Source organism: Ambystoma mexicanum, chromosome 6p (genome assembly GCF_040938575.1).
Source record: "Ambystoma mexicanum isolate Mex_15411 chromosome 6p, UKY_AmexF1_1, whole genome shotgun sequence".
Taxonomy (NCBI): Eukaryota; Metazoa; Chordata; class Amphibia; order Caudata; family Ambystomatidae; genus Ambystoma; species Ambystoma mexicanum.
In genome coordinates, this window is record NC_090935.1 from 969512027 (window position 1) to 969525449 (window position 13423).

The following is a 13423-nucleotide window of genomic DNA, read 5'->3' on the forward strand; positions in this document are numbered from 1 at the left end:
GAACTACATAACCAGCTGGATTATTTGTACTCATTCAAACCTCAAACTGAGTTCATAATCACTCTAAATCTTATTTCTTTATTTCATAGAGTAAGCCACGCCCACTTCCATTAGCGTGTCGCTACAAGACCAGGAACGCGCATGCGCAACCAGGAATGCACTGCGAATGCTGTCTGCTGTCCGTTGACCGCCTGCACCGCGCATCGCCTCCCCTTTTTTCTTTTCTCTTTTTTTTTCCCCTCTCCTTCCCTCAAAATTCCCCACGTGCACACTCCCTACCTGCTTTGCTCCTGCAACTTGTGAAGCGTCTGAAACTTCCATCATCATGGTGCTGTGTGCACCCATCCTAACGTAAGTCACTGAAATTCTTGGCAATTCCAAGTTCTTCCATCTCGCATTACTTTAGCGCGTTGTGTCTGTAGACTTCCCAACCACTGTTTTGCATATACCTTCTCCAACTTGTGCCCTCTTTTTTTCTTTCAACTGATGCTTGGTGCCCACCTAGAGTCATTAGATCCCCAACAAGTTGAAACTTCCATTCAGCCGCTTCATTGCGAACACCCTCTTCAACTGGGTGTTATTTGTACTTGCACTAAACCGTTGCACTTCGGGTGCCCCCCCTCTTTCATTAGCATTCTTTGATATTCTGAGTTGCACATACTTTCCCTAACGCGTGTCCTCTTTTCAACCTCAGAAAAAAATCAAAGAACCAGCAAATTGCAAATCAATAAAACTCCAAACAAAAAGCGAAAGAAATTCTTGGATGGGATAACACTTCCCCTAAGAAATAACCAATCGGCTGAAATCGTTATTACTATCGACCCAATCTCCCTTCCCACACAGTCCTTTAAAGGCACTGAAGGTTCTGCTCTTTCCGGATGGGTGTTCCACCGAAGGCATCACAGGGTAACCTGTCTAATGCCAATGTTAACAATATGAATCCTATGCTTGTAAATGATGTCCAAGAAGATGTAGAAATGATTGATGATGAACTTATGAACTTGTCTGTTTACCCAAGTTCCACTCCTCCGCAAACTGATATTATCCATCAGAGTCTACGCAATCCGAAATCTCAAATGTCCAACAATCGCCAAATCATTTGCGTCAACCTAGATGTGGACTATCCAAGTTTTAAAACTCTAGACCAGAAAAGAGCCCAGATAGCCATTTCGCAGACACTGGACATAGGGGCTCCTATGCGACAATCTCTTCCAGAACTTTCATCTATTCCTATCCTGACGCAACCGAACCCTGTTCAAATGATTGCAGACAATGCTCAGTCTGACTCCAACAGTATTCTACTCTTGGACTTAGACTTGTCTTAACAATGATAGATAGGTACCGGTCTGACCCTTATCCAAACAGAATAACTTAACTTACAGTTTTTCAGTCCATCCCAGAACTTGAAACATTTGCTCTGAGGATATCCGATCTATTAGCTTTATTGATTCCCCTAATACGGACAATGTAGCACTCGCCATTCAATCAAAGACTGTAAAAATCCTATTATGTTGAATGAAAGAAAGTACAATCATGCAGGTTCCTAATGCAAATACAGCACTACTCTTCTTCTGAAAAAACGATTCGACTGGCCCACCATCATCATCTACTGCACCTATAGGCTGCAAATGCACTTGCAGTCAAAGCTTGAATGAGAAGCAAGGGATAGTCAAGCCAAAAGTACCATCCTCACTTAATCCTAAATGGACATGGCTTTCTAAACCTCTGCAGAAAAACTCTAGACCTAAAAACTGTTAGACCCACCTAGAACAGAATTTCCACTCATGCTCCTTGGCAGCATGGAACACCTGACTAACTCTTTCCACACAAGACATTTCCTGGTCTCCTGCCTTATATTGTAATTGTAATTGTTTAATATTTGTAGTGCACACCGGACCCGGGGGTATCAGGGCGCAAAAAGGCAGAAAGAATATTCTCAGCTTGGTTACATTGCTGTACATTCGTATACATAGAGAAGGTGCAGTGGATGCATACAGTAAATAAATGGGCAATATTAATATACAATAGGTCTATTCATACAGGTAGGATTAAAAACAGGACATATATAAGGAATTATCTATATACAATAGGTTTTTTAATAAAGGGAAGATTTAGCAGGACATATATATAGAATTATATAGAAGTATGTAAAATATGTAGAGGGTTGGCAGTCTTAGGTGAGGATGTGTAAAAGTGCAGGAGTTGGCTGGGTGAAGAGGGAGTTAGTTGTCATTTTCCTTGATCCATTGGATGTATTTACGCCTAAAAAGTGGGTAGGGTTGGGGAGCTCTTACGGATGAAGGGAGTAAGTTCCAATGTTGTGCAGCTTGTACTTTGAAGCTGGTCCCTCCGGTTTTAGAGCGTTTGTATTTAGGCAATGTGAGGGTGTTGGAATTGGCTGATCTAGTGTGCCGATTAGGGATGTGTCTGGTGATTCTATCCATGAGGTAACGCGGTGCAGCGTTATTGATGCATTTGTGAGTGAGATGCAACTTTTAAAGCAATTTTGTCTTTGATTAAGAGCCAATTGTGAGCTCTTCTTAAATTGGATATGTGCTCTTTTTTGGGGAGGCTCATTGCTGCTCTGAGCGCGTTATTTTGTAAGATTTGGATTTTGTCTATGATATATTTATTGGCTCCAAGGTAAGGGGCGTTGCAAAAATCCAATTTTGATAAGATCAGGGCTCTGGCAAGAGTGGTGCAGCTTTTGGGGGAGAGGAAAGGTTTGGCTGCTCTGATTAATTTACACGTATAGGCGGTAGAAGAGGCCAAGGAGCTTACCTGTTTTTTTGAAGGAAAGGGTGGCATCTAGGTAGAAGCCTAGCATTTTTACTTCCTTCGCTACCTCGATGAGGTTTCCATCAATTAGGAAGCAGGAGTAGATATGGCCTATCTTGTTGATGTTATGGATAGTACCAAGGATGATGATCTCCGTCTTGTCATCATTCAGGCATAGTCCATGTGAGGCCATCCATGCCTGAATGATGAGGTACACCCTGTTCACCAAGGCCAAATCCTTGTTGTAATCTCCCGTCAGCGGTATGAGGATCTGTGTATCATCTGCGTAGTTCGTGTGGGTGATACCCAGGCCCTCAAGATTATCAAAAAGGGGCCTTGTGAAGATGTTGTACAGGGTGGGGGAGACGCATGACCCCTGAGGCACACCACAGGTGATAGTGGTGGGGTCGGGCCCCTTTAGATCTGGAGAAGACTCGCATCGTTCTGTCATTGAGGAAAGATTGTATCCAACTAATGGCTTCCTGTGAGAAGTGGGCTGCGGTGTTCAGGTGTTTGCAGAGGATGGAGTGGTCCACTAAGTCAAAGGCTGCAGATAAATCGAGGAGTAGTAGTAGGGCTGTTTTGCCGTTGTCTCTAAGGGTGTCAATTTGTGCCTTACGTCCAATCAGGGCTGTCTCTGTTCCATGTTGGGGCCTAAAACCATATTGGCGGGCTCCTAGGAGATGGTTTTGTTCCAGGTAGTGCTGAATTTGGAGGTAAGCCACCTCTTCTAGGATTTTAAGAAGGAAGGGGATGGTAGTGATGGGTCTGTAATTGGTGGGTATGGAGGGGTCTAGTGTTTGTTTTATGAGTAATGGGAGAACCCAAAACTCTGAGGTTTTTAGGGATGACACTTTTGGAGAAGGATGAGTTGATTAGTTTGGTAATGAAGGGAGAGAGGTCTCTGGCTGCATCTTTAATAATCTGCGCGGGGCAGGGATCGCCCTGGCAGTTTGAAGGTTTCAGGGAGAGAATAACCTTTTCGACCTCAAGGGTGGTTACTTTAGAGAAGCTGAAGCGGGTGTGATTAGGTGGTGACAAAGGAATGGGGGAGGTGGTACTACTAGGCAGATTGGCTTTTTTGTTGGCTATCTTTGCTTGTAGGGTAGCCACTTTATTTGAGACAGCATTTTGTACGCTAGTACACCAAGGTTCATCTTTGGTGCAGGTGTCCAGGATGGGGATAGGTGTTTCCAATTCTTTGAGGATGGTAAACTGTTCCTTAGTGCCGGAGTTTGCTTGGGAGAGTCTCAGGTTTAGGAGTCTTGTTTAACCAAAATTATTTCCTTCTTGTATTTGGTGGTTATTGTGGTGAGATTGGTTTTATTGGACTCTGTTGGAGAGTGTTTCCAGATATTTTCACTATTTCGTTTCTCCAGTCTGAGAGATTTGAGGTAGGGCGTGAACCAAGTGTTTAGATGTTTTTTAGGCTTACTTTTCCTAATTTTCAGTGGGGCGATCAAGTCGAGAGCTGAGGTCATAATTTTGTTATATTCGTCGACCAAGGTGCTAGGGTCTGTTGAGACAGGCAAGGAGTTGAGGGTGGGGAGGGTGAGAGGAATGAGCTTTTCAGCAGATCAAGAAATAAGCTATTTTAACTAAATTAGCTTTTTTTAATTTATTTTTTAGCATTTATTGATTTTAAGCAGGCTTTCGATTCCATGTCAAGAGAAATTGTATGGAAAAAATGTTTTACCACTGACTGCCCTTTATACATTTTATACTTAATTCAGCAATTTTATACTAACACCTCCACAAAAGTGAAACTCACAGAAGGTGGGCTTCTTTCAGATAAAAGGTTTACGGACATAGGAATGATATCAGTAAGGCCTCCCAAGCTGCCTGCTCTTTCCCCCAAAATTGGGCTCAAGAGAAGTCATGTGGCTTCTTTATCCGATGACCTTGTGATATTAGACAGGACCCCTATTGGACTTCAAAGAAAACTACCTGCTCTAGACAAATGCGCATTGGATAATCATCTTACCATTAAAACAGAAAAATCAAATGCAGTGGTATTTCATCATAATATGTCTGTACACAACTATAAATTCAATTGGACTCTCTCCAAGGCCTCTCTAACACAAGCGCATCAATGTAAATACTTGTATGAATCTCAACACACACATCTCAGATCTGCAGTACAAACTATAATTAAGAATACAAATGAAGCTATTAGCATCTTAAGGTCAAGCCATACAGAATAAATATGAGAAATGTTCATACATGCTGGCTAGGTTATTCTATAGGCAGAAAGTCATACCAATTGTTACATATGGAGCACAAACCAAACTGCCATTGAACTGCCCCAAATGGAACTTATTGGAGGGGATATATTGGAAAAAGATGTTATCCCTTCCAATGAGTACTCCAATTGCGATGTTTAGTTTCGACATGAGATTAATCTCACTATCGTCAGTAGTAGCATGGCAAATTCTTTCTGCCTATAGACATTTTTTGTCCGCCATGAATAATAACTCTACTCTCATGCCAACTGTGAAAGCTATCCGATCCCTAAAACATTTTTTTTTAAAATACCCTCTCCAAATTTGGGAAGCCCAATTTAATACCACTTTAGAGGAAGCTGATATTTCAATTTACCTATGAATTAATTTTCCAGATAAAGCCATACTAGGGCTGAGATTGGCATATTACATGGGAAAAGTGTAACTTATATTCATCGTAAATCAGGAGCCTTTTTACTCAAATCACTAAACAAAATACTTTTATGTGTGAAAAGATTTCCTGATCCTAAGAATGCAGAAGCGATCCTAAGAATCAATCTCTGGTCTACCAAAATGCAAGCCGCCAGGTATAACAAATCTGTAGCCTTAAACACAACCTGCAGATTTTGTACACTGATTATAGTCCACTCAACATTTGTTAACTGAATGCGTAGCGCTGACAAAGCTAAGACTCCAACTATTTCATAAACTTATGGAAGACTTCAGAATGATGACCGAAGAAGCGGTGTGATTTTACTTATTTACCACCACAAAAGTGTCCTTGAATATTGCCACAATCGGTTTTTTAATAACTCTTAACCTAGTGATCATTCCAACACCCAATTGTGAACCCATGCTTGCTGATTGACTCTGACATGTCTATTGTGTGCCACTATCACTTAAGCAATGATCTTATTTTTTTTAAACATTCCTTAAATGTAATATTTTAGCTACTAACTCATAGTCAACTTTCAAAGTAAATTCAACTACCAATCGGGATAGTTTCATGAATGTATTCACCATATGATACTATTTTAACATTTACACATTGATTGTATTCGAAGTTTTATCTTGATCATTTAAATATTTTGCATAATTTTAGTAGTTTAGTTGCCGTTGATTGAATGTTGCTTTACATTTATCACTTACAAACTTTATTTATTGTAAATTTTAGGAGCTATGGCAGTCAACATGTTACCAGCCTATTCAATTATGCCAGAATGGAGCGATGTTTCTTGGAAAAAACTTGTTGAACATTATGTAGAATCATGGAAAAATTATTGTTGATTATTTGGATTGAAAAAGTTGTATTACAACTAAAACAAAAATAAAAAACAGATCTATTTCCCCAAAACCTTGTCTGCATAATTTTCCAAAAATTATTACAGAGCCCTTATTGTTTTTCCAACCATGCTAATATATGAGATTCTTTACGCAGTTTCACATTTGGAAATTGTGAGGATACAATTCTTTCCATTTAGATTGAATAAAATACCTTTTAACTTCACTTTAGCCCTTTGCCCTAATCGTTCTTTGCAGATGCTTCGATGTTCTTTAGTTAATTCTTTAAAGGCCTTTTGTAATATTTTCCTGAATATATAGTTTTAGGGAGTCATTCATACAACAAGGACAGCACAACCAGTGTACAGTACCTCCAGTTCCATCTCCAGCAGTGAAGTCTCCACCCTGGATCATAAAATCTTTGATCACTCGATGAAATTTACTTCCTTTGTAGCCATAACCTTTCTGAGAAAATGGAGAAAAAACAAAGGTCACTACTTGAATTTATATTTCCAATGTATTTTTCCTTAAGCTGTTTTTAAACCCACCATGTCCCATTTCATGTATCAAAGTAATGAGGAGTTTCCGCAGTGATCTACTATAGAATAGGTTAAGCAATTCTTTGGAAGATAAAAACACAGATATGCTATATAAGGCAGTATTATGAAATTGTTTAACATTTCAATTAAAAAAGCTCAAAGCATACATTTAGGGGAGTGGGTGCTGAACATTTATAGAATTTAAGATCCTGGGGGAGGCAATATCAAACCCCTGACCCTGAGAGCTACACAGGGCTATGAGATAATGGAGCATCTATACCTTCACAGGGACCATGCTTCCGTTGATCTGAAAATACCACCAGACAAGAGCAGCCTATCAAACTATGTTAATTCTGAAGATTCAAAGTTTGAAAGAGATGTGGATAAGAAACTTGTGCAACTAAGATACACTGTGAATCCACTGTCCGCAGCGGAAATAAAAGACACTTGCAAGTATTACTATGCATGCAAAGTTGCGTACAAGGTATTTTAGTACACAAAAAAGATACTGTAAGATTAGGATGAGGAATTAGGTGGCTGAATTGAAGAAAATATGAGCGAGGAAGAGGGGCTGGACAGACTCAAGTGAGAGGCACTTTTTAGTTGGGGAACCACTGGGGACTAGAGGAGATACAATTTGCCTCCCAAGTGACCTCATCTTCCAATGCTAGACAAGACATCAAATGTTGCTGCACAAGTCTGACCATAGGCCTTAGTCATTCACAGCCCTCTCACCTGCAGGTCTCCCAAGGCATGACATTTATTTCAATTGCTATGGTGGATCACAAGAAAATGGATTCTGTAATTAACCAGTATGTTAGTGCAACAGCCAGTAGTTTTAGGGATAATGATGGTGTGCATCCGCAAACGTAGTGATGGTGAAAGTGATACATATGGGTTACCAGGGATCCCCTCCCCGAGTTCTTTACAAACTAAGGTAGGGCCAGCATGACGTAGACAAACAGAATGGGGAAGCAAATACTGGATGGCATGAACTCTGGTCAGAATGCAGATTCCAGGCCAATCAAACCTGCAGAATGAATATTGGACCCCAGAAAGAACAAGCATGACACTTGACTAGAAACCCCCAATCATTCACATGCCTACATCTGAAATATAATTTTGGTCGGCCACCAGGGGGTACAGACATGAGTCCTGCTCGATTTTGAGCTGCGCTGTGAAGGGCCGCGCTAAGGGTTGAGCCTCCCCACAAAGACTCCACCATAGCAAGCCAACCCCCTTGAAGTGGACGATTGCCGAGGGTGCCCAGCGGGGCCCCCCTCTAAATTTGAAGGAGAGCGGGCTGGCGACTGTGGCAACTCCGGCCCTGAGAGACCTGCCGTAACGGAGCCTTGCAAACTCCTCCCTTGGCAAAATGTACGGTAGGGAGTTTGGAGGCCTGCCGTCCCTCCCCACCCAGGCACAACGTTCACACAGTGCTGGGTGGCTGACTCCCTCAACGGAGCGGGGGCCTGACTTGGGCCCAGCCTCCCCCCTCCATCCACCAGAGAACAGAGGTGGGGATCACCCCCAGGGGACCGCCTGCCACAGGCACAACACAGAAAAACCTCACATCAGCAGGCTCATTGAGGAGATCCGGTGGGAGAGGGAGCAGAAGCAGGACAGGAGGTGCCCCCTCACCCCTTCCATCAGAAGAAACAGGAGACAGCTGGGGGGAGAAGGGGGAGCCTAGAGGGGACGCACGCAGAAAGGCAACAGGCCCACAGTCGGCCCAGACAAGCAGCAGAGGAGGCCCAGGCAACCAGCTTGATTTTGAGAGAACCGTGAAGGTGTGGGCCCCCAGGAGAATACCTGGGGTGTGTTCCTGCCTTGTGGAAGAGTCCCCCACTGCCCCCAACACCAGGAGACCTTAGCCTGGTAGTGAGAATAAGAGAGAACACTGAGTGGGGTGGGGGGACCCGGAGTGGAGTCTGTCCCACCCCCAGCTCCCCTGCAAAGCCACAGAGTCAAGTAAGACGGCACTAGGTGAGGGGCATGTGCCCACCTCACGGAGGACCCACGTCGCCTGATATCAGATTCCCAGGCAGTGAAGTAGAGTTGGGGTGAAAGTTGCGAGAGCCACAGACTGTACTGCAATCGTAAGTTGTGCACAAGGCGAGCTTCGAGAAGGTGACACAGATTGGTCACGGTAAGCGGCTCTCAGGCCCCAGGGTAGGCATTAGACTTCCCATCGCAGAGGGGGGAAGGAGGGGTAGGGCCGCCCAGTTATGCACCCCCCCCAAAAGAAACAAACCATTGAGGGACCTGGTCGTGGTGTATAGAATTGCGGCAAGGGCAATAGAGCGTGGGCCCCATAGGGGAGTGCAACAGGCCCCTGCTAAAGAGAGGGCTTGACAACAAGGAAAATTGGTGGGACCGAACAATAAAGAACAGAGCCCCAGCATGCCCATGAAACAACCCACTCCAACATGTCAGAGGCAGGTAGCAATGCCATGTCCACCAAGAGAGATATCGCTTCCCTGCTGAAAGAGATCAGGGGAATGAGGGCAGACATTGGCGGAAATGTTGACAGAATAAATGTCAGAATCGACAGTATGGACGAGAGGCTCCAGGCAGTTGAGAATAACCAGACCTCCCTTGAAACATTATAAACACAGATAGACATGAGGTTGGCAGAGCTGGAGAGAGAAGGTGAGGTGGCATAAAAATGGACGATTCTGAAAACCGTGAGGGAAGAAATTACTTTATCTTCTTTGGGATCCCGGAGAAGGAGGGCAAAAGGGAAAGGGACTGATGGGAGATCATCCATGAGGTGATGAAGGCACTGTTTGGCGACGAGAACATGGATGAACTCAAACTTGAAAGGGTCCTCAGGGCTGGAGCAACCGGGAGGGACACACGCTCAGTGCTTGCACGCTTCCATAACTACCCGGATAGACAAGAAATCCTTGAAAAGGCGAGGGGGCTGGGCTCAGTGTCCCTGGAAAATGTGAAGGTGGCGATTTACAAGGACTTATCAGCACTCACGCTGACGAAGAGGCACCAAGTGGCTCAGTGAGAAGGGGGCGAGATACCGATGGGGCTTCCCTTTCTCCTTGTCCTTTGAAATCAAGGGTTGCAGCTATAAACTGGTGATGGAGGAACATATAAAAAGGGTCACAGAGGAGTTCATGGGAGGAAACAGGCAGAAATTGGCCGGTGGGGAAAAGAGCCTGGAGGAAAGGCGATGGCGCATAAAGGGCACAAATAGACGTAAAGTCCCAGGCTCAAGAAAATTCAGGATGCTCAACTCCCCTCCAGACGGTCCCTCCTGAGCCGGGGAGACGCACCTGGTGGCTTGGCGCAGGGTCTCTGTGCACAACATGAGGGTGGGGGGAAGGTTGGCTGGTAAAATGTTTGTTGCTGGAAAAGGGGGCTGTGAGGGGGGCTTGAGGTAGTGTGCTTAGTTAAGCCGGTCCTTACGTGGAGAGGACCTCGGGTGATTTAATCCCATCAGAGGAGATGGATCCAGGTGGGGTTGGATGCTGTGGTGGTTGGGAGGGGGGGGGAAAGAGTTAAGGGGAGAGGGAATTTCTAGGGTTCAGGGTATGCATGTCCTCAAAGGATGGTGTGGTATAGGGGCCAATTAAAGGTGTTCCAATCAGGGATTTGTCTTGGAGGAGGGGGGAAGTAAGATGATACCTAGAAAAAGACGCGATGTCTGGCATGGGTGAGATGAGCACTGGCCCCCTAAATGTCCGGGGCCTTAATTTGCCTTCTAAATGGTCTCTGGTGCTCTGAGTTCAAGAGGTCCAACCTCGACTGGATGTGCCTCCAGGAAACACACTGGCAGAGGGGGGTGAACCCAAACTAGCTCCCAGGAGGTGGGAGGAAGTGATTATGGCCTCAGATGTCAAGAAAAGGCGTGGGGTTGCAGTTCTGATCTCAACCCGGTTGGGCTTCACGATAGAGTCAGTTCTGTCTGGCCCCAGCGGGAGGTATGTCTTTGCAAAGGGTCAGTTGCATGGTATTAAGCTTAGGACGGGTTCAGTGCATGCACCGAGTGTGCATCAATGTGAATCTTGGGAAAGGGTCAGGGATAAACTAATCGAATTTTCTCAACTAGTGGTGGGGGATGACTTTAACATGGTATTGGACCCATTAAGGGACTGTAAGCGGATGGGGGAGGGGGGAACAAATGAGCAGGGCAAACTCAGGCGACTCAGAATGCTTTAAAGAGGTCAATGACATGCTGAGGTTATGTGACTCCCTCCACCCCAATACCAGAAGGTGACATGCCATTCACCTTTTACTCTGCGGTCCACGACTCCTTCTCACGTATAGACCTGGTTTTGATAGACTCGACCTTAAAGTAACAGGTCCTGGAATCCCATGTAGCCCTTATCCCGTGGTCAGACCACAACATGGTAAAAGTTTTGGTGGAAATGGGGGGAGCACAGATCCCCGGGAGGAACTGGAGGTGTAACGATTTCCTGCTAAAGGATAAAGGGGTGCAAAAGGAATTGCTTAGGGGAAATCAAGGAATACTTCCTCTTCAATGATACCAGAGAGGTGGGAATCCAATCAGTCTGGGAGGGCTTCAAGGCAACTATTCGGGGCACCCTGATGAGAATAGGTTCCCAGAAAAAGACAGAAAGGGGGAGGGGGAGAGCACACTCGATAGGAAAATAGAGCAGATACAGCCCGGGGGTACCCAGGGAAGGTATATCTCGCCTACCAAGGTCAAAGAGCTTCGATGATATAAGGCAATTGGAGGCCATCCTGATGGAGGATACAGAAAAAAAAACTCCTGTTTCTGAATCAGTAATACCACAATAAGGGGGCCAGGGCAGATAAGATCCTGGCTTGGAGACTGAGGGAGGAGAAAAAGAGGAGGACGATAGGGGCTATTAAGACAGAGGAGGGCAGGTGCCTATATGATGCCAAGAGCATTGTGAGTGAATTTGTAAAGTAATAGAGCACCCTATATGCCTCAGAGTGGGAAGGGAGGAGGCTCAAATAGACACATTTATGAGAAGGTTACCCATCCCAGGGCTCCCCAAGCAAACGGTGGAAAACCTTGAGAACCCCATAACTGTGGATGAGGTCCTACGGGGATGAAGTCAGGGACTGCACCGGGGGAAGACGGTTTCACAATAACATTTTACAAATTATTTAAATCCCCCTTAGCCCTGTTTCTAGTGAAGGTGTTTAACGCATGTCTGGGACATGTCTGGGAGGTGGCCCCCTCCCCCCTACGATGATGGCTGCAATCATATTAGTGATCCCAAAGGAGGGGGGGAAGGATCCTGCTAGGTGCTCCCCTTATAGGCCCATTTCCCTCCTTAATGGAGACGTAAAGATACTTGCAAAAGTCCTGGGAGCGAGATTGGAGGGGGGTCTGCCACACATTGAGATCAGATGGGATTTATCAGGGGAAGACAAGTGGGGGGGGGGACAAGACGTAAGTCTAGTTGCGCTGGACTCAGGGAAGGCCTTTGATAGGATAGGATCATGATGAAGGTCCTGGGAAGGACAGGACTAGGAATAAACTTCCTGAAATGGGTGGCAAATGTCAGAATAAACGGGGGACTGAAGTAGACCTTCAAACTCACGAGAGGCACTAGCCAGGGATCCCCCCTCTCCCCATTGTTGTACGCTCTTGCCATGGAGCCAATGGAAATTCTGATTAGAACGACCGAATCAGGGGTATGGCTGGCCGGAGATGTTGAGTGCAAAATTTCATTATTCACAGCTGATATATTGGCTTACCCTACGAACATCCAGGACTCCCTCCCAGCACTTTCTTTTTTTTTGGAACAATTTTTATTATTTTTTTTTTAACAAATATTACTCCAAACATTACAACCATTTAGGACATTCGTAATCAGTGTTTAAGCGTTTCAATGTAAAATGCACTTTACTGTCCTCCCTCCACCCCCCCCCATTAACTTGAGTCCTTGAGCCAATGCATCCGTGACATCTACCTGAGCCTCTACGTGTGTCTCTGTTATCATCTCAACCAAGTCTTCTGTTTCGTGATCGCCCTGGTGGGGGTTTACCATTGAAGTAACCATTTGCCTCCAGGCTATCAGGGGACCCACCTCCTCCTCCCCACCTCTAGTGACTGCTTCATACCAGGCCGCAGTTTCTGCCTCTGCCCATTTCAGGAGGTCTGCTCACCACATCTCCAAGCTAGGCCAGTGAGCCGCCTTCCAGCACATCGCAATTCTGCGCTTGGCCAAAATATAAGCCAGGTCCTTTCATCTTGCTAATATGCTTTAGGTTACGTGGCCTGGGAAAGCTCCCGAGCATGCATGCCCAAGCAGATCCAACATCAAGCACCACTCCACTGCTAGCCAATCTTGTTTTCAGTTCTATCCAGAATCTGTGCACTTCCGGACAAGCCCAGAACATGTGTAGCAGCCCAGCCTCCTCCTCCCCGCAGCTGGGGCATTTCTGAGCAGCCGAGCCCCCAAACCTAGCTATTCTACCAGGGGTCAAATATGCCCTGTGGGTGACGTATAGCTGGATCTGCTGAAGTCTTGCATTCCGGGACACCTTCATATGGTATCTTTGGGCTCTGTCCCATTGACCGCCGGTCATGGGTTCCCCCATCTCCCCCTCCCAGTCATGCCTCAGCTGAAGCAGTTCCTTCCCCGC

General features: G+C 45.3%; 1 protein-coding gene across 1 annotated transcript in view; it reads right to left on the minus strand.

Moving 5' to 3' along the window:
* Positions 1-13423, minus strand: part of PPIC (peptidylprolyl isomerase C) — a 167006-nt gene that overhangs the window by 70323 nt on the left and 83260 nt on the right. The window contains exon 3 of the mRNA XM_069625580.1: positions 6653-6746. Within this exon, the coding sequence (XP_069481681.1) occupies positions 6653-6746 (94 nt within the window). The remainder of the gene's footprint in view (positions 1-6652; positions 6747-13423) is intronic.